The sequence below is a fragment of the Echeneis naucrates genome, chromosome 15 (assembly GCF_900963305.1).
Source record: "Echeneis naucrates chromosome 15, fEcheNa1.1, whole genome shotgun sequence".
Lineage (NCBI taxonomy): Eukaryota > Metazoa > Chordata > Actinopteri > Carangiformes > Echeneidae > Echeneis > Echeneis naucrates.
In genome coordinates, this window is record NC_042525.1 from 7,892,843 (window position 1) to 7,911,648 (window position 18,806).

The following is an 18,806-nucleotide window of genomic DNA, read 5'->3' on the forward strand; positions in this document are numbered from 1 at the left end:
CTAGTGAACGGTACTTTGAAACAGATCTCGCGTGTGACCCTCAGAAGACAAAAAAAAAAAAAAAGGGAACAGATGACAAAAGAAAAACAACAGCAAAATATCACAAACAGCTGGAGTGACTCATTGTCTCACATGGGCAGCAGTGCAGTCTGAGAAATGAATGACTTCTGTTAGGAGAAGAACGCTTTTGTTTTCAGTTTGAGAAGATCGCAAATACACACACATCTTTCATATAAATGTAAGGCGACAGGTAGTCATTAGCTCAGCTTATCATAAAAACTGAAAACTGAGGTAAGCAGTGAATGCGGTCTCAGGGGCTCAGACATAAACAACCAATATGAAACAGCGGCCCTTTTGCTCTAATACCAAAGACAGGTGAAGGTATAGGCTATTTTGTGAAGGTCAGTATGTGGGGGGAAAAAAAAAAACAAAAAAAAAAAAAATGGGATGAAGATAAAAGTGCATTGAGAAAGAGAATGATGCACATCCACACCCATCGCTGTGAGAGTGGGAGAGCGAGACCATCATCCCCCACAGTTCAGACTCACTGACTAGGATGAACCCACTAATGACTACATTTATTCAAATTAGACTAATTGTAATCATGGTTAATAATTAGCTTTACAGTGCATTATAATTGGGTTAGGCTACAAGATGGTTCTGCCTAGGTGCAATAATTTATTTGATTTAATTATTCTGAAGAACCCAATGGTTTGACATTTCATATCATAAAACCAGCGGTGTAGAGAGAATGGAGATGGCCGTTGTCTTTAGAGAAGGTCATTGCTCGCTCTCTGGGAAAATTATGAGGACTATTTTCCACTCTATTAAGCCACTCCACTTAGCACAATTAGCCACACACACAAAGGTTAAAGAGAGAGACCTCTTCCTTTATGATAGGAAACAGCAGTGCACGTGCATGAGGGAGCTAGTGAGATGCAAGGAGAGAATGAGCAACAACAAATCTTGAAAATCTAACATCATTTCAAATGTTACATTACTTATTGGGACATTAGTGAATCGCTGTGGTAAGTATCAATGCAGTATTTTTTCTCTGGAAGATGAAGATCAATAGTTAAGATTTCACACCATCTTCCTTCATAACGGTCAGATCTTCCCAAGAGTGTGTTTGGGGGCTCTGCAGTGATGACAGAGATGAAACAGTCTGATGTGGCTAAAAGGGAACATCTGTCCTTGATTCACCATGAATTGTGTATAAAAGGCTGATACAAGCAGCTAACCCTAACCCAACAAAAACCAAATACATTTTACATTACACACACACACACACACACACACACCAAATACCCATAAATGCCACCCTAAAACAAATTGAAAGCAGGCAAAAAACAACAAAAGTAAGGCCAGGACTATCTAAACATCCTGAATTGTTGATGCCACAAACATTTACCAAAGCAAAACACTATACCCCCATTGCATGAGATGCTGACATGTGTACAGTACTTTTCATAGTACTGAGTGCTTGATGTTTAACTGTGAGAAAAGAAACTGCTCTACAGTAGTTCCACAAAACTGAATTTTGGAACTGCATTTTCCCTAGTCGCCCCTAGTTTAGTTAGCTAGCCAAATTGTTTCAAAGGAGTGCTGGTGTTTATCTATACTTTTCTTCATCCAAATTAACCCAGCAATTCTAGGGAATGTCCTTCCAGTTTCACTTATATGAACCCTAGATTTAGTCTGATCCTAACGTTACTCATATTCAAAATAACGGCTCACAGGGGAAGATTTAGGCAAATGACCAACAACAGTTTATTCAATTTAGCTGAAATTCAGTATTCACACAGAAAAATAAATATTATCTGAAACTTCTATCAAGTATCAAATATTTTAACATAGTTGCTCTGAATACAAAGACAGCTGACGAACAGCAGGTCTTGTTCTCAGACCTGAGACTGCTGAACTTCCTGTGTCAGTCTCTCTAAGAGGGTGAATGGGAAATGGTGTCTCAGACATTGCCTCCTCTCACTCACAGGTCCAAGTGAAAACTCTGCCCCAGGCATCACCCACCAACAGAGTAGCATGGCTCCTACACAGGAGAGAGTAATGCAAATATTCTGTTGTAAAGTACACAACAATATACATACAAAGCAGTACATGGAAGGCAGAGTATTGAAATAAATCCAACCTCTTTTTGAGTGCGTGGGTGCAGGGTATTTACTGTACCTGGACATGGCCAGAGCTGTGACGGCTGGATTTTTCTTGTAACGTTTTGACACAGCCTGAATTCTGTTCAGCTCTTGACATAGCACCAGATGTCTCTCCCAGTCTTTAACCTGGCATGGGTTACTCACTGTGGATACATCATGAGAATGTATCAGCTTCTACTTATCACTACATCACAGGGCAGGTGCCCACGCTGTCTGTTACTCTGGCACAGGGGTCCCTACAAAAACAGATGTATTTCTGTTTATCTGCGGTCAGCAGCTTGTTAAAGGGAGAAAAATCCCTCAAATATAAATGCTTCAGTGTTACGTAAAGACTTGTCTCAATGTAATTTGCAAAGCATAATACTCCTATGAGGTGACGTGGGGCTGTAACCAACGTATGCCAAATTGGATCTGGGTATTATTGCTTTCTAAATTATACACGCGCACACACGTCAGCAGAATTACTCATCAGTGTTTACAGCCTCTATGTTTAATAACTTTATAACAACATAATTCCAGCTAGCCCTAACACTAGTGAGAGACGGGGAAAGCATTACAATCTCTCATCTGGAAATCACACTGTCTAGCTCTGAGATGAACAGTTAAAAATAATCACCACACTTCAGGATGAATCCAATTAGTTAGTGATGGGTTTCTTTTTCAAACATGATACTCTTAATGCCACTGCATCTCTGTCACTTTCACAGTTGTGCCACTGTCTGCCACTCCCATTATGTGTATTGTTATGAATACAGCACCTACATGCATATCCAATCGCAGTGCCAGTAACATTACCGTCTCTCTCTGTTTGGTCTTGCCCTGAGGACACAGGCTCTTCTGGAGGGCCAGGTAATTGTGTTCTGGTGTACTCTGTCTTCCATATCTGTGTGAGAGACACATAACGAGTAGCAAAATCAGACATAATTCAACATAATAACAAAACACTCTCACATACGCACCAGCACATGCACACATCTGACGACTCAGGGTAATAATGTAATAATACCATTTGTGTGAGTGTTGTGTGTGTGTGTGTGGCACGGGCACCCTTTCCCAAGTGAAGCCTAATTTAGAGTTTGCTGCTTTGATTGCAGAGGCATCATAGGCTCATATTAATCCTTAACATAAGCAGTCAGATACACAAACACACATCCAAACCCACATGCTGTTATTAATTTGTTGATAGGCATCCAAACTGCTACCTGCAAGCCTAACCCCAGAGTAGCAACCATACTGAGCAAGTTCAAGAGCAACTTCTCATCTGCCTATTGATTAGCTCTATAAAGAACTGGCAAACTGGGACTTTAGAGACAGCAACTATAACAATTCACTTCAGTCAAAACAAAAACAAAACAAAAAGATAACCTGTATGATGCCATCAGCACAGCCTGTGACGATGACGTTCCTGGCATCCCACTCATTTAGCTGTGTGAAGCTTACACACAGGACGTCTGGCTGAGGCCCGCAGGAAGTGTCAGTGCAAGCCAACAGCTGACCCTTCATGGTCCAGAGATAGAGCAGAGGCCCTGCGCATGACGCAATCTCACCCTTGAAAAGAGCAACATGGTGATGACACCCATGCATGCACAGATATGCACAAAAAAAAGGCAAAACACACAAAAAGAGGATACGCGTGTTGTCAAGAAGAACAATCCTCCCTTCCTCATAATGTCAGCTGAATGAGCAGTTTGCCAAACCCCCCCAAACAGAGGAATGATATTTTGAAGTGAGAGTAGGCAGAGAAGATGATTATCAGGGTGAACTTACAGTGAGATCATTGATAGCCAGAGCAGAGACGCTGCTTTTGTGGCCTGCTAACTGGGTGATGTAGCTTAGCTCCTCCATGTCCCAGAGGATACAGGTGAGGTCTCTGGAGCCGCTCACTATAATGCTGTGGACCTCTGATACTGCCAAACATGTCACTGAATCTGTGTGACCGTATAATGGCTGTGGAGGAAAATTGGTTCAGTGAAAGTGTCTGCGCCAATCCCAGAAGCAGATAATACCAGACACTAACCTGTCTGAGTTTCATGTGAGACAGTTTGTCCTTGCTGACTGCTACATCCCAGACACACACCACAGTGCTGGTTCCTGCAGTGATGATGGTTGTCGCATTGGGGCAGGCTGCACACAATGTTGTGCCCCAGTCACACAAACTCTCACACACAGCAAAGATCTACAGATGGAGAAACACATTTACATCATGGCGATGTGATTTCTACTCAAACGGTGAATTAATGGGTGTAAAATTTGTCAGCTAGTGTGTGTGTGTGTGAAGCTTGATCCAAACCTCTCTCTTCTGAAAATGTTTTAAAAATAATGATCAGAAGTTAAGAAATAATGGAAGTACTTTAAAATAAATAAGTAAAAATTATTGTTCAAACGCAATGAATTGATCACATTAAAAGTCAATGCTCTATTGGATTTGTCTCTTCGATGTGATTTATGAATCTGGGTGAACCTGAAAAGTTGTATGAATTTACATGAACCACTATCTAACTCACACACGTACTTTGTCAGTGGCACAGTTTCCAAAGGCACAGCTGTTGTCTGGGAAGCCCCAGCTGAAGAAGCAGGTCGACTGAGGCGACAGTAGGAGCCGATTTCCCTCCAGGACCAAGACCTCTTTCTCCAGGCAAAGTATTTGACCTACTGGGCCTCTCAGTAGCTCTGCAGAAAGGTTTACAATGCTACTTAGAGGGCACCAGGAGTAAAAACTTGTAAAAGAAAGTAAGGCACTTTTTTCTTCCTTTTTTTTTTTTTTTTTTTTTATAAAATTGTCAGTTAAACCATATGCACCAATAAAAAAGTAATGTTGGCCTCATTCTGTCTTTTGTGTACCTGAATAAAGTTGCTCGGCCAAATAAAGGTAATGGCTGTTCAAAAACATCACATTAAAGAGTTTGGTAGCTCAGTAAACTTGGAAAGAATTTCATTAAATTGACCACAGAAAACTGGGCAATTAAAACAGCTAGTCCCATGTTACAAAAAGCTGAGCATAACTTTATCCTAGGAGGACACCGGATGGTGGAAGTTGTATGGTTGTCTCCATATCTTTGCGTATATGAGTGTGTGTGTGTGTAGGTGAGGCAGTGAGAGAGAAGCAGTAATTGTGCCTGTAATTGACCTGTACATGCAGGAACAGGCAGAAATCATTATATTCTTTCAACAGTTCTGCTTCTAAAATCCCCAGAAAGAAGTCATGTCTGCATTAGTCTTAGTGTTCCTCCTCCTATTCATCTCTATCTGCTTATTGATCAGATCAGACACTCTAAGATTTAATATGAAATGTAATATGCAGGAATCTCTCCCTGAGCATTCGCAGTTTCATCTCTTCTCCCTCAGTGGGCCTGTAGGGATATTCAGATTATTAAGTAGGGCTCAGCGGAAGAGTCATCTCCATATTGTAGCTCTAACAGATAGCTCCTTCCACCCTTCCATAGTGTGAATTAATCTATGGACATTCTCGCTCTTTCAATGATCCTCTTGAGTACTGGCTGCATTGTGTGTGTAATAATTGACATACAGTGTGAAATAAAACCATACATAATAACGTCAAATGCTGTAATTGATTGAATTTAGTAAATTCAGCTGAAAGCAGCTTTGTTGATTCAGGTCTTTTTTAATGACGTTTAATTATAAAAGCTTAATTTCAGCTGAAAAATTAGTTTGACATTTTGGCTGAATGTCAAATATACAGTCGGCTTACTATAGCATCAAGGTTGGAAATGGGCAAACTGGGCAAATCAAATCTGGATCAACCAGAAGGTAAAATATTTGTACGCTCCAAAGGTTTGAAAAGATTTGGTTATATACACACACACGTTGTCATTATATACTTTATATAAAATGTACAAGTGTAAATCAAAGCTTTAACTGGTGGTGGCCTTTTATTTTTTAAATCTGTGGTAAAGCTGTGTCTCCCTGTATCAACATTTTGCACTAAGCAAAGTTAAATGATCACATGAAATTCACATAGATGAGAGTAGTAAGAATTCTTTTAAGCACTTATCTGCCTGTACCTCTGAAAGGCTGTGCAGTGGTCTTCAGTTTATCCAGTTTGAAGAAAAATGGAGTGGGATGTGGCGGTGATGGGCCCTCTTTCTTAGAGGCATTGCGAGCTGGATGTGGTTTGGTGAAGAGCTATGGAGAAGAAGCAAATGATTGACAAAGTTTTAATGTGAAAACAACATAGAACACCATTCAGGAAGTTGTGTGACTTCTGCTTACCCCATGCTGATTATTTTTACCTGTTTGGGAACCTGGCCAAAGTTGCTGACATATCCCAAAATTGTGCTCCTTATGAGGGGATCCTTAGTATTCTGAAAACATCTCTTGGCGTAGAAGTAAGGATGAAATGTGTTGACACTTTCAACGGCAGCTGGACCTTGCTGCCGATACCCAAAAATGAGGTCAATCCACAGGTGGAGGTGGGAACTCACATAGTCACTTTCCAAAGCCTAAGGTAAACAGTGCAGGAGATTGTTAGATGAACTAAGACCAGATAGACAAGTAACATCACAAAACTAATATGCAGCATTAGGCAAGGAAGATGTACAGTAGGATGCAGTGTTCAGTGTTATTACAGTGAGACCAAACCCATCAGTCAAACTGTTAATATGAGAGTTTAAAAACACAAAAAAAAAATACTTACAAGAGAATGTAAAAGCAATCAAATTATTCAGGTAGCGCACAATTTCTTCCAAACGTCCATTTAGAAGTCTAAAACAGCAGGAAACTGCACAGCTATCTTATGAGCATATCTTCATGTGAGAATTAAAGAATGATTTTAGAATTACCCAGAGATTGGTTTTGAAGAGTTAATAAGGAAAAGTGGGCATTATGACCAGCCTTATCCTAGCACCCATTCTTAATAAACCCATCCTGGAATAAACGGAAAGTTAAAAATAAATAAATAAATAACAAGGATATATTGTCCTGAGTTAATTTGTCTATGGACGAAAGAAACAACAACAAAAAACCTATCTTCCAAAGTCCCTAATTTTACGAGAATGCTTGGCGATATGAGTAGTTCAGTAGATTACAGAGTGATAACCATCATCGTGGCCCCAGGAATGGAAAAAGGGAGGGTCACACTGAAGAAATCAGACCGGAGTTACACAATTACACCACACAGGGAAAGAGAAGGAAAAGCTGAGAAAAGAGAGAATATTCAGCCCATTAAGAGCTGCCAGAGATATTGGCATTAAGAGTGTCTTGTGCCTTCCCAATATAGTTTACATAGGCTTGTTGTCCTTTAACTTTTCAGCCGCTTTCTTGATTAAGGGAGGGGGGGACCCAACAAATGCTCCCTCTATTTGAAAACTGTCAGTACACCAAGAATGGAACTGAACTGAACTCAGTGAGACAAGATGGCCCTCAGAGAATACAACTATTATGACAGTGGCTATGGTGAATAAGCTCCGTCTCTGTTATACTCTAGTGGATAGAATGAGACAAATTGCCAGCAACATGGCTACAGTGGATACTTGTTTAAGATACTAAAACATTTTCTGTGTACATGCATCAGCTAGTATCGACAAACATTATTAGGTCTTATGGGAAAGCTCCCTGTATGTAGCGGGGCAGACTGGACAATTGTAACAGACAAGCATGATGAGGTCGTGGGGTCACTGACCTCTCGATGGACTCTAATGAACTCCTGGTGGTCACCTTTCGCCCAAGGAGGCAACTCCACATCACCCAGAGCAGTACCATCCTCCATACACCCTACAGGGATATGGACATACAGTATATAGTGTTTTGGGTCACTTCATATCAAAATGAGCAACATTTTGATGAGTCGTTCCCTCTTATCTCTGTGTGCGCGCACATGTCCCATATAATTTCAAAAGTTGGTGTGTTATAGAAAACTTTTAGAGGATAGAGCTGGTAATGTTGTATCTTGCATTTGCTGCCCAAAACCCAGAAATGTGTGGCACACACCTCCATTGTTACAAAGTTTGGTCAAAGGTTTCCTCATCATGCTGTATATGTGAACCGTAGTTCATCTTTTTGTTATAATTTTTTTCTGTCACCAATGCACCTGCACTTGTAAATGTCCATCTTCTTTTAATATGAAAATGATGAAAATATCTATATTTTACTCTTGTACTGTATAACTAACAATAAAAATGACAGCCAAAACAGGCTTGGGGCTGAAAACTACAGGTAGTGCGAGACAGTCACAAGTGCTGATAGACAGACTAACAAATTACTGGCTTTGGTCGTTTAGAGCAAAAATCTATAACAAACTTTCAGTCATGTATTTAGATACACAGAGGACATTTCATTGAGCCTGACCCAGATGAATGTCATTGGAGTTGAGCAGAAAGTCAGGCAGGTAGTAAAACTCTGGGATCAGCTCTCTGACGTCCCCCATGTTGTCTCCGGAGGCCGATTCCCACTCCTTCCTTACACTGTGAAACATCCGTTCTGGGATATCAAACCCTCCCTGTGGGATGAGACAGGAGACACTGTCATACCAAACTTTGCAACGAGCATATTAATAAAATAGTCTGCCTGATTCATTGCAGTGAATTACATTTTTATTCCTCATTGTATTATGCAAAGAGGAAATATTTCCTACACTTTGAAGAGAGCTTTTCATCTTTCTGTAAAATTCCATAATCTATAATGGAAGTCTCATGAGAGAGAATGTAATTTAGAGTAAAACAATTACTCCAATGAATGAAAATAGCATATATACTGGTAAACTCAGTTAGAGATGTAAATTCAGTTATGGATATTACTGCACTCCTGTTACATGTTTCAGAAGACAAAAAAGCACTGTAATTCACCATCCTAACATTTTATTGCTTTATTCTGGCTATCAAATGCATGTCTTTTCATTCTAATCAATTGGATGCCGCATTGTAAATTGGTAACATCTGTGACTATTTTCAGATGTTTTCTGTAATTATTTGCATATATATTGAAACTAGACTATAATCTGCTTTCATACCAAAAGCAGCACTGATCCAGGATCTGCCATTTACAAAACAACTCATCTGAAGAGTTGTATTATTAGCAAAGTTATATTCAAAAATCATGTAATGAATGTCACTGTTCACAACTGCCATGAAAACTGCCATGGCCATCAAAATGTCAGAAACACTTCATCCTGTCCATCATCAGGCAACTTGAAACCTATAATCTTCTAATCTTTTATTATTGACCCTTTTGATGTTCTGATAAAGGACTTGTTTGGATTTAAAATGTGAATTTAGGTTCCATAATTGACAGCAATATAATGCTTATTCAGTTTAGCATTGGAAGGATGCATTAACTGTTGTGGTTCATTCAATAAAGAGGCTTCATACTGAAACACATCTAATGTTTTCCATTTGATGCCATTCTTATAAACAGAAGAGGATTTATTTTACTATTTTCTGTGAAAATTGGTTAGTTCAACAACAAATTAACCAACAAGTTAGGTCAGTTGGTTAGCTAGCATTGTGCTTATTAAGTACATCAGCACAGTTTCCACAACTGTGTATTCTGCATATATTCCCGGCGTGAAAGGCCTCACCTGCAGAGCCTGGAAGGTGTGTGAAAACGGCTCTATCCTCACTAGGAAGGAGGACACAATGATGGCAGAGGAGTAGTGGGTACAGTAGTGGCATCGTGCTGACAAATCTTCTAGATGGTGAAACATGTTAAAAGGACAAAGTGTGGTGAATAAAAGGCCCAGTGAAGAGGAGTGAGGGGAATGATGAGTGACAAGCTAAACAGATACCATCAGCTTCGCTGTTCTCGACTTCTTCGAATCTCTGGATAAACATCTGCTTCCTTTTCTCTGACTGAGCTCCCATTGGCTTAGAAAGATCACGGAAAGTAGCAGGATTTGACAGATCAAGTGTCTATTGAGGATGAAATAAGGTGGGATAAGGGAAATCATAAAACAACATGTTTGACAGACGTTTTGCACAGATTTTACATTTTGACATTTTTATGAACAAAGCCTGAGTGACAAAAAGTTTGTCAATGCCGTGCGAGAGCCTACCTCTGACTGGTAGTCAGCAAGGACCCAGGGGAAAACTGGATACTGCATCAGGTCATTGTATGTCCTCCCAGCAATGGTGTTCAGATGCATTAAGTACTCAAAGTTACTTATGTCCCCTTTCTAAAGTACAGACAAGAATCATAGAAACACCTTTCTAAACACAGGAACTAATTTTCTGAAAAAATGAGTGCCAATTTCTCCCATTATATTAATTAGTAAGAAAAGTTTATTTATCTAACAATATTCATAGATAAGGGTCACAAGATGCTTTACAGAGTAAAAAAACAATTTAACAATTTAAAGAGACTCGGAGTGAATCATTGACCTAATTAAGCACTAAACAACATCCTTTATTGCTTTAACAAAAAGAATAAAAAGAGTGATACAGTCGAGTAGCCAGTAAAATTCATTAATTTCAACGAAACAGACAAGAAGTGTTAATTGCATTACCTGCCATTTCACAAGGGCTGTCTTTTCAACCACAGGAATTTTTCTAAAACACAATAAAAACAAACACATTGAATCAGCATGATGGAGGCTGATTACTGAGCAGTGCCAACCAACACAAAGTTTGTCATCTTTTTTTTTTTTTTTTTTCTTTTTTCTTGCTTCCTCTGTTGCTTAGTAACCGGTGTTGAAATGAAACACAGCAGCAGAGTGGAGGTGAGTGAGTGATTCAGGAAACAGAAATTGTGTGTACACAGCTGTAGGAACAGTTACGGGACTGAAGCGGGCTACAGTACGCAGCATAAATAGGAGGGATGGAGCATATGGTGCCATCTGTAGGCGATGAGGAAATGCATTTTAACACTTGAACTGGTCTCCAACGGCAAAGTGAGCCACTTCACAGAAGAACTAATCATTTCATCCTCTGGTAACTTTTTAAAAGCTGCTTTCTTCCTATTTATTTCTTCCTGCTTCAGAGACAAGACAATAAGATAAATAATTTCTTCGGCCAACAATTTAAAAAAATATATTTTCCCATTGTAAATATTTTAATTATCCATTCAAATAGAGGGAACACACTTAAATGTTGCTCTTTCACAAAAATTAAGAGTAAGCAAACCGTTGATTGAAAATACGCTGGTTTGGATTAATCTACTAAATCTTGTTTATCTAAAACATAACTGACACTGTTGCTGAACATTTCATTATGTATTTTACTCAAGATATACCTATCTAAACTTGTTTGATGTTAGTTGGCAAAGCATTCAAGTGCTCCTGAAATCTCTTTTCCCTCTGTAGGCCAGTAACATAGCAATAAAGTCCTGGCGCCAAGCACCACAGTTGCTAAGTAACGCTATTAAACAAGAGGAACCTTGACTTTCCCCGTTTGGTGTAGGGAGGCTTGGGGAAATGTGGATATACATAAACGGTGCATTCCTGACCTTTTCTCTCAACCTCACCATCACGATTTGCGAGATAGGATTACCAGGACTCATTAATATAATCTCAAAATGCTGACCAAACTGGAAATGTTTAATTTACAGGAGGGAAGAAGCTTCGAGCTGAAGGGCAACTTCACAGAAACTAAAGTTGTTGTTACGTTTCAAAAACTGAACACAATCTCATCACTTAATCGAGGACACGTCATGAAAAAGAAAAGACAAAATATGGGTGCATGTTTAAATTTACATTGAAATTTTAGATAAACATTATAAACATGAATATGGTAAGATACCAACTGAAAAATGCAAATGCATGCAGTTAATTGGGTTTAAAGAGTGAAGGGCCACTTTAAATGTTTTCTATTTCTAAGACCAATAATTCCTCCTGTTGTCCCAACAATTACCGACCAAATTGTTTTGTAAAACTACACTAAATCAATCATTGCATTTGGCCCACTATGTTTTATGTAATCACCAGCAATAATTTCATGCAATAGTTTTCTATAGGAGCTTATAATGGGAACAAGCACCAGTGGATAACCTCTCTCATCCTGAGGATGATGAATGAGGCGAGAGAGGGCCTTGGGGTGTAACATCGACACAAACAGACACACCTTGCTCTTTTAGACAAGGAGGGAAGAAGAGCGGCGCCCTGATAACACTCCCAACCCTCCCTATCTATCATCAACACACTTTCATGTGGAACACACACACACACACACACACACACACACACACACACACACACACACACACACACACACACACACACACACACACACACACACACACACACACACACACACACACACACACACACACACACACACACACACACACACCTTGCCTGGAAAAAGCCAAACAGCTCAATCAGTTGAATGGTGAGGGAGCATCAGCACTCATTTGTTTTTGCTGTATTATCCAGTGTCGCCTCTCTCCTATTGTTCCCCAGTATTAGCCTTAATTAGAGAGTCATGCTCTTAAATACCCCCATGGGCAACACTGGGTGAGCATGCACTAATGCAGACATAACACTGCAACACACACACACCCGTGCATTCACAGAGATACACACATACCAGTCAGGCTCATTCCTCAGAGAGCATGCTTTCCCCGCTGCCCTGGGCCATACATAAGCCCTTGTATTTGAATAAATCACATCAGCCTTACACATGCATACTTACACGCAAACATACACTCAACACATTTATTTCTGATAACACTGTGTGGTAGTGAAGTTTAGATAAATTATTGTGAATCAGTCTCTTGGGGCCAGCTATCACAAAAGTGAAAGTAAGCAGAATTTTTTTTTAAATAAACCAGTAGCAGTGTGTGTTGTAGTACCATGCCCAAAAGAAAGGCACAGAAGGGACAAAGGTGACTAGGCAACCTTCAGGGTGGGCAACGCAAACTCAACCTGAACAACATGGGAGTATAACTGTCTTTTCAAACTGAGCAGAAAAACAAACAAACAAACAAGCAAAAAACTGAACAATGTGGATGAGTTGGACTTCAGCTATAACCTGTTACAGAAACTCCCAGATAACATCAGGAACCTCACTGAGGTAGCTAGATCTACACAGCAACAAGCTGGAGTCTGTTCCAGAGTCCATTGGCCTGGCCTAATAGGACTGACCCACCTTAATCTCTCAAACAACTGCCCGAACTCAGCAGGCTTACCCTCAGCAATGGGTTTCCTCACCAAACTGCTTAGTCTCAGTCTGGGGATGAACCAGCTGGATACCCCGCCTCCCACTGTGGTGGGCCTACACAGCCTATTTGATAAACTCTTCATCAACCTACCAGAGTTTCTGAATAGCCTACAAAACCTTACTGAGGTGATCGTGAAATGAAATCCTCTATCATAGAACCAGGATGATGGTCAGAGGATGCTGAAGGAAGTCTGAACTAGAGAGAAATGTGTTCCTAGCACATGAGGATAGCCTGAGTAAGACATGCCTTAAAAGATGTATACAGCAGAGGGAAAGTCTAATGAGAGGACGAGGAGATGTGTTTGAGGATAAAAGGATAAGAAATATATAGGACTAATAGTTCCAAACTCAGTCTCTAAAGTTGATCAGAATATGAAAGGCGGAACATGAGACAATCAAGAGCTGCTGACATTGTCTTGAACTGCAGAACAAGTAAAACCAATGTAATTTTTAAGCAGCTGTGCAAAAGTGTTGGTTATATCAGCATCATTAGTAGTTATCTGTCACACAACAATATTTAACGGATTTCACAATTCAATTTATGAAATAAAAAGAGTGATTACATAGACTGATTATATGATGAAGCCTACCTTGCGTTAGCAATGACCTCAGCAATCCCTCTGCCTTTTAGTGCTGGCACTACTGTACATAACCTGGAAGAATAAAGATCAGCATAGGGTAAGAAGTCCTAAAAAGAGAAACAGATAAAAAAAAAAAAAAACCCCAGCATGTTTACATGTGGTACCTTTTGTATGCAGAAACGTGATCCTTATTCAGGAATACCAGGAAGGCCGAGCGTCCATTTTTCATAAAGACTTCAATAGCGTTGTCCTAATGGACACAGCGGCTCTTTAGTAATTCAGTCACAGGGACATTTCTCTGTATTTTTGCTCAAATGTAGACTTAACATGCAATTTTACTGACTCCTGACTAATGGAAAGCAAGGAAAATAAGACAAAGATTTGTACGTAGTAATATCAGTGTTTTTAAGGTAAATCCTGTATACCCAATTCAGATATATTATCCATTTTAACGTGCATGAGCACTTGTGATGTCTAACCTCCAAAAGGAAACGAATGAAGCGGGCCTCCTTGATATCATCATAGGGCCAGCGTCTGCACTTAGCTGATGGCAGCTCCTTACTCAGCATGGAGGAAATAGAGGAATCCCTCACACTGGCAAAGAAAGAAAAGGACAGAGAATGACGGATGATGATTTGATCCAAATGAGGAGCCATGCTTGCTTAATTTTCTGCAGTGGCAAGAAAATGTGCAGCACACACATGTACCTGCTAGGATGGTGCTTTCTGCAACAAACATCCCCAGTAGGGCTGACAGTGAATCCTTCACACAAGAACAGACTCTCCTTCCCAAACAGCAGAACCCCCTCTGTCACTCTGAGGCCACTCACCATCACTACACACATCTTAGCCTTTATCTAAAGAGGGAAAGAGAGAGATACATTAAGTCCTGTGTGAGAGGTATAATACACATCAGCACATTTTTCTCCTGGGGCATGACATGGCAGCAAAACAGGCACTTCAGGCTTTACTTGATTGATCATTTTAATCACATATTTTAATCATTATTAAAAAGACACAGTTGAACACTTCATTATCAGAGCTGATTGATGGAGAGGAGAAAACCCAGCCCCTTTTGCACAACTGTGACTGTGTTTCATCCAATGCCAAAGTGGACCCACATGCTGCTTTTAGCACTGGTTGTAGCTAATGCTAACTGCATTGTGATAATGTGTGGCTAATTTTATTGTCTCCCCTCATTTCACAGTGAGTGTGTGCACCTGGCTGTCTCCCTATGTTGGCCCCCCTGCAGCCCCTCTGGGACACAGCGCCCAAAAACCATATGGGGCCCCAAAATGCCCGCAGGCCCCTCACAATTTATACTAATCAAATCAGAATCCCTACCCCCAGACACAGTCACACACTTGGTGGAGGAGGAGGAGGCCATGCCTGGCCATTATTAGGAGAATTAATCACTGCCACATACACAATAGGAAACCTGCTAAGTGATCAGGACCTCTTGTTTGAATGCATGCGTAGAGACAACCTATGATGGATAATATCACTTGTCATGTGAAAGTGTTTCAGGAGAGTCAAGGTGAATGCCACATGGCACTGAAATTTTACACTGAGCTATATGTTGGTCGATTTTCCCAACAGTGCACATAAACTGGTATCAGACCTACTGTCCCCAACAAAAACAAAATTTCAGGGAAATTTGTTAAATTTATTGTTATCAAAGATTAAATACATAGCAATAAACTTGTTTCTTTATCGCCTTACTGTGGTCTGGGCAGATACGCGTTATCAGTGTGAGGGTGATTTAGCTGATGATGGGAAGAAGGAGAGAAAAGGAGGACTTTTATTGACTGAGAGCCTAATGTCAGACCATTGATTTCTCCCCATACACATTACTGTCATAATCACACTATTGGCGCTGGCAAGCTAATTATGAGTGGGTCTCCCTTTGTGTGTAACTATAAGTGTGTGTGTGCATTTTTCAGAGCTAATGACTATATTCATTTGACAGGAAGCTCAGCAGGACTCACAATGAACCACTGCAAGACAACAGGACACACAAGCACACATCACACACTTACTAAGCGGATGTAAGACAGCTTGCATCACCTCCTACTGTTTTTATTAATACTTCTGTCAGAAACATTAAAAGCCGCGGCTGGTTGCCGGAGCGATGAGAGTCCTTGTCAACATGTGCTTTGGTTTCTAACTCACTGGAAAAATGAGAAGAGCTGAGCTGGGTCTCGACATTAAAACATTACACTAATGAGGAAAGATGAAATTCTGATAGCAGCGCTGGGCTATTGGAATCCCTCAGTCTTCATCAGATAATTATGATTGTGAATATTAGTAGAAAGGGAAGGAGCTATGAATGCTGTTTTTAGCCCAGCATACCAACAAACCCTCTTATGCTATAGTACCTCCTCTTCAGAGCGCAGCTCCTGCAGAATGATGCGTATGTCGGTACAGTCTTGTGTGTGGGAACAGGGTGCAGTGGTCAAGGGGTCAGTTGGACTCTCAGCGACGGCAGGTGTCTCATTCAAAACAGGGAAGAAGGTCAGATGGTCACAATCCCGTCCTTCCTCTTCATCCTCTTTAGCCTCTGCACCAACTTCACACAGGATCTTGGGCTCTGTCAGAAAGGAAACACTCTCCACTGAGCTTACACCCAGTCTGAACATTACAGCAAATGACGGGACCAAAAAATAAAATAAAATATATATATATATATATATATATCAACAGGCAACCCGCTAACCTGCGCCACCATGTGTTCCATTTTTGTCCTTCTCAGACATCCCAGTCTTTAAGCACAGACTCAGTGTTCCTAGCACCTGTTTTAACAACATATTTGGTATAGGGTTAGACTCTGTATTAATATGAACCTTTGATAGGACCCTGTTCTCAACTGACCCGTCTGGATTGTCTCTTCCTGCGTATGCGTAATCTGGTCCGGTTGGGTCCTTCAGCAGTATCTTGCACCCAGTCCTGTCTCACTAGCACCCCTGGGCCAGGCCCAAACACAGCTCTCTCTCTCAGCAGCTCAGCCTCCATATGCAGCCACTTTGAGCTCACTCGCTCCCACTCACTGGCTTGTAACTGCGATGTAGAAGGAGGTACAAGATAAAGGGGAAAGAAATTAGAGATATTACTAAAAATGCAATTTTGACAACATGTTTTACAGTATATTCTCATATGGCTGTCAAACCTGTAAGTGGTTTGTCCTCATATTCTCAAATATCATGTGGCCTCTGTGTCGATGTGACTCCATGCAGGACAGAAACTCCTACAAAGAACAGAGAGTAACCTGATGGGTCCAAATGAAAAGAGCGGGCTGAACAATCGCTCTTCCTCTAGCTCATATTGTACACACACACACACACACACACACACATAACACATTATGTTCACAGAGATTGTATATTCATAATGGTATTGTTGTTTCCTCATGCAATTACAATACATTCATACAATTACATCTGTTCTAAATTGCATTCACTGGGCAAAATAAGCTAGTGGCTACAGTGTTACAATAACCCTGTCTGGAAATGCAATCATTTGTTGGTTTGATCTGATTAACATAAACATTAATATCACTGAGCCACGCCACAATCAAGGGCAAGGTAAGTGTGTGCGCGCCTTTATTGTGTGCGTGCAAGTATGTTTGTGTCGATTAAAGAGGAAGGAAAAAAGGAAAAAAAAGAAATAGAAAAACCCAAAACAGGGCTGTGTTGACACTGCAGGATGCTCATGTTCAGCAGACACACTGGGATCATATTCTGACTGTTAACTGCTTCATTAAGCCCATCATCACAGCAGTGCTCGCTGAGAGACTAGTGAAACAACATGTGTCCATCCTCACAGCTGACCCAGGAAAGCCATTTAATTGACTGAATGAACATGCAGTAACTCTTTATATTGAATCTTATTTACAGATGTTAATTCTCAGTTTTGCTGTATAAACGCTTTAATGCAATAATTGGTTTCAAGAGCAATAAAAGAAATAAAACTACTTCTGTAATGTAAGAGCTGCGAAAATTCAACAATTTCAGAATAAACCCATGCATCGAAGTTAACAAACTTTGACAAGCCTTCTGGAGAATGAAAACTGTTTCTCCAAATGACTGACTGCCTTTCCAAATGAGAAGTTTTGCAGATAAAGAAATAAAGGAGTAATTTGAGGGGAGATTATAGAAATATTACAGACAGAAAAGAGAGTAATAATGAAGTTTGCAAACTAGAGCTGTGTTGTGACAGATAAACAGCAAGTCGGCATCATCATCTCCTAATTTCATTCCTTCATTTGGACAAACATAAGTAATATATAGCATTAATTACCCTATTTAGCAAATAGGAACCTCATTGGCTTTTTAAATGTTGCATTAAATACATAACTCATCTCTTCCCTCTGCAATTAACATCAGAACATCACACTCATTTCCATTTTAATGACTTCCCAACAATACGCCACCTTTGATGATAAGGCAACATAATGTCAACTTCATTCTGGGCTGGCAGTGAATGTGTAATGAACTTAACGTGATCATTAGTGCTGTTAATTATCTTTCTAATATGAGGACACAGATATGATTATGGAAACTGCATTCGCTGATGAAATAAATCTCAAGAAGGATTGCACTGAAGCATGACTGAGGACACAGTCTGCCTATCAGTCTCTATATTCTCATTCATTACCTACAGTAGGCTTTAAAATTCTTGTTTTGTTGCATCTCAGAAGTAGACATCTGAGACGCAAAACTATGTTCTATGCTCTGTAGAAATGTATTCTTATGGATCTGGTGAGTGAGGAGAGACCTCCCATAAGCTCATGACTTGCCAAATAAAGGTCATAAGTTAATGACCCAGAAATTAATTAATGACTCACTTGTTTCTTCACAAGGATGCATGGGAAAATGAGCAGACTGGCTGACCATTACTGATTTGAATATCATTCTTTGAACTCACGCTGCATGCTGCAACCTTCTCAGAGCAAAG

The 18,806-nt window shown here is 40.2% G+C and overlaps 1 protein-coding gene across 3 annotated transcripts in view; it reads right to left on the reverse strand.

Moving 5' to 3' along the window:
• Nucleotides 1-67: 67 nt before the first annotated feature.
• Nucleotides 68-18,806, reverse strand: part of wdfy4 (WDFY family member 4) — a 39,037-nt gene continuing 20,298 nt past the window's right edge. For 2 of the 3 annotated variants that reach the window (XM_029520294.1, XM_029520293.1), the window contains 23 exons: nucleotides 17,020-17,097; nucleotides 16,725-16,910; nucleotides 16,570-16,645; nucleotides 16,232-16,443; nucleotides 14,562-14,710; nucleotides 14,334-14,448; nucleotides 14,019-14,104; nucleotides 13,864-13,926; nucleotides 10,624-10,666; nucleotides 10,174-10,293; nucleotides 9,907-10,030; nucleotides 9,700-9,809; nucleotides 8,472-8,622; nucleotides 7,807-7,898; nucleotides 6,419-6,628; nucleotides 6,191-6,311; nucleotides 4,681-4,838; nucleotides 4,186-4,344; nucleotides 3,936-4,115; nucleotides 3,534-3,716; nucleotides 2,964-3,051; nucleotides 2,185-2,311; nucleotides 68-2,047 (listed from right to left, as the gene is read on the reverse strand). In XM_029520294.1, the coding sequence (XP_029376154.1) occupies nucleotides 1,984-2,047; nucleotides 2,185-2,311; nucleotides 2,964-3,051; nucleotides 3,534-3,716; nucleotides 3,936-4,115; nucleotides 4,186-4,344; nucleotides 4,681-4,838; nucleotides 6,191-6,311; nucleotides 6,419-6,628; nucleotides 7,807-7,898; nucleotides 8,472-8,622; nucleotides 9,700-9,809; nucleotides 9,907-10,030; nucleotides 10,174-10,293; nucleotides 10,624-10,666; nucleotides 13,864-13,926; nucleotides 14,019-14,104; nucleotides 14,334-14,448; nucleotides 14,562-14,710; nucleotides 16,232-16,443; nucleotides 16,570-16,645; nucleotides 16,725-16,910; nucleotides 17,020-17,097 (2,895 nt within the window). In that variant the 3' untranslated portion in view covers nucleotides 68-1,983. The remainder of the gene's footprint in view (nucleotides 2,048-2,184; nucleotides 2,312-2,963; nucleotides 3,052-3,533; nucleotides 3,717-3,935; nucleotides 4,116-4,185; nucleotides 4,345-4,680; nucleotides 4,839-6,190; nucleotides 6,312-6,418; nucleotides 6,629-7,806; nucleotides 7,899-8,471; nucleotides 8,623-9,699; nucleotides 9,810-9,906; nucleotides 10,031-10,173; nucleotides 10,294-10,623; nucleotides 10,667-13,863; nucleotides 13,927-14,018; nucleotides 14,105-14,333; nucleotides 14,449-14,561; nucleotides 14,711-16,231; nucleotides 16,444-16,569; nucleotides 16,646-16,724; nucleotides 16,911-17,019; nucleotides 17,098-18,806) is intronic. The other variant, XM_029520295.1, reaches the window with a different exon arrangement.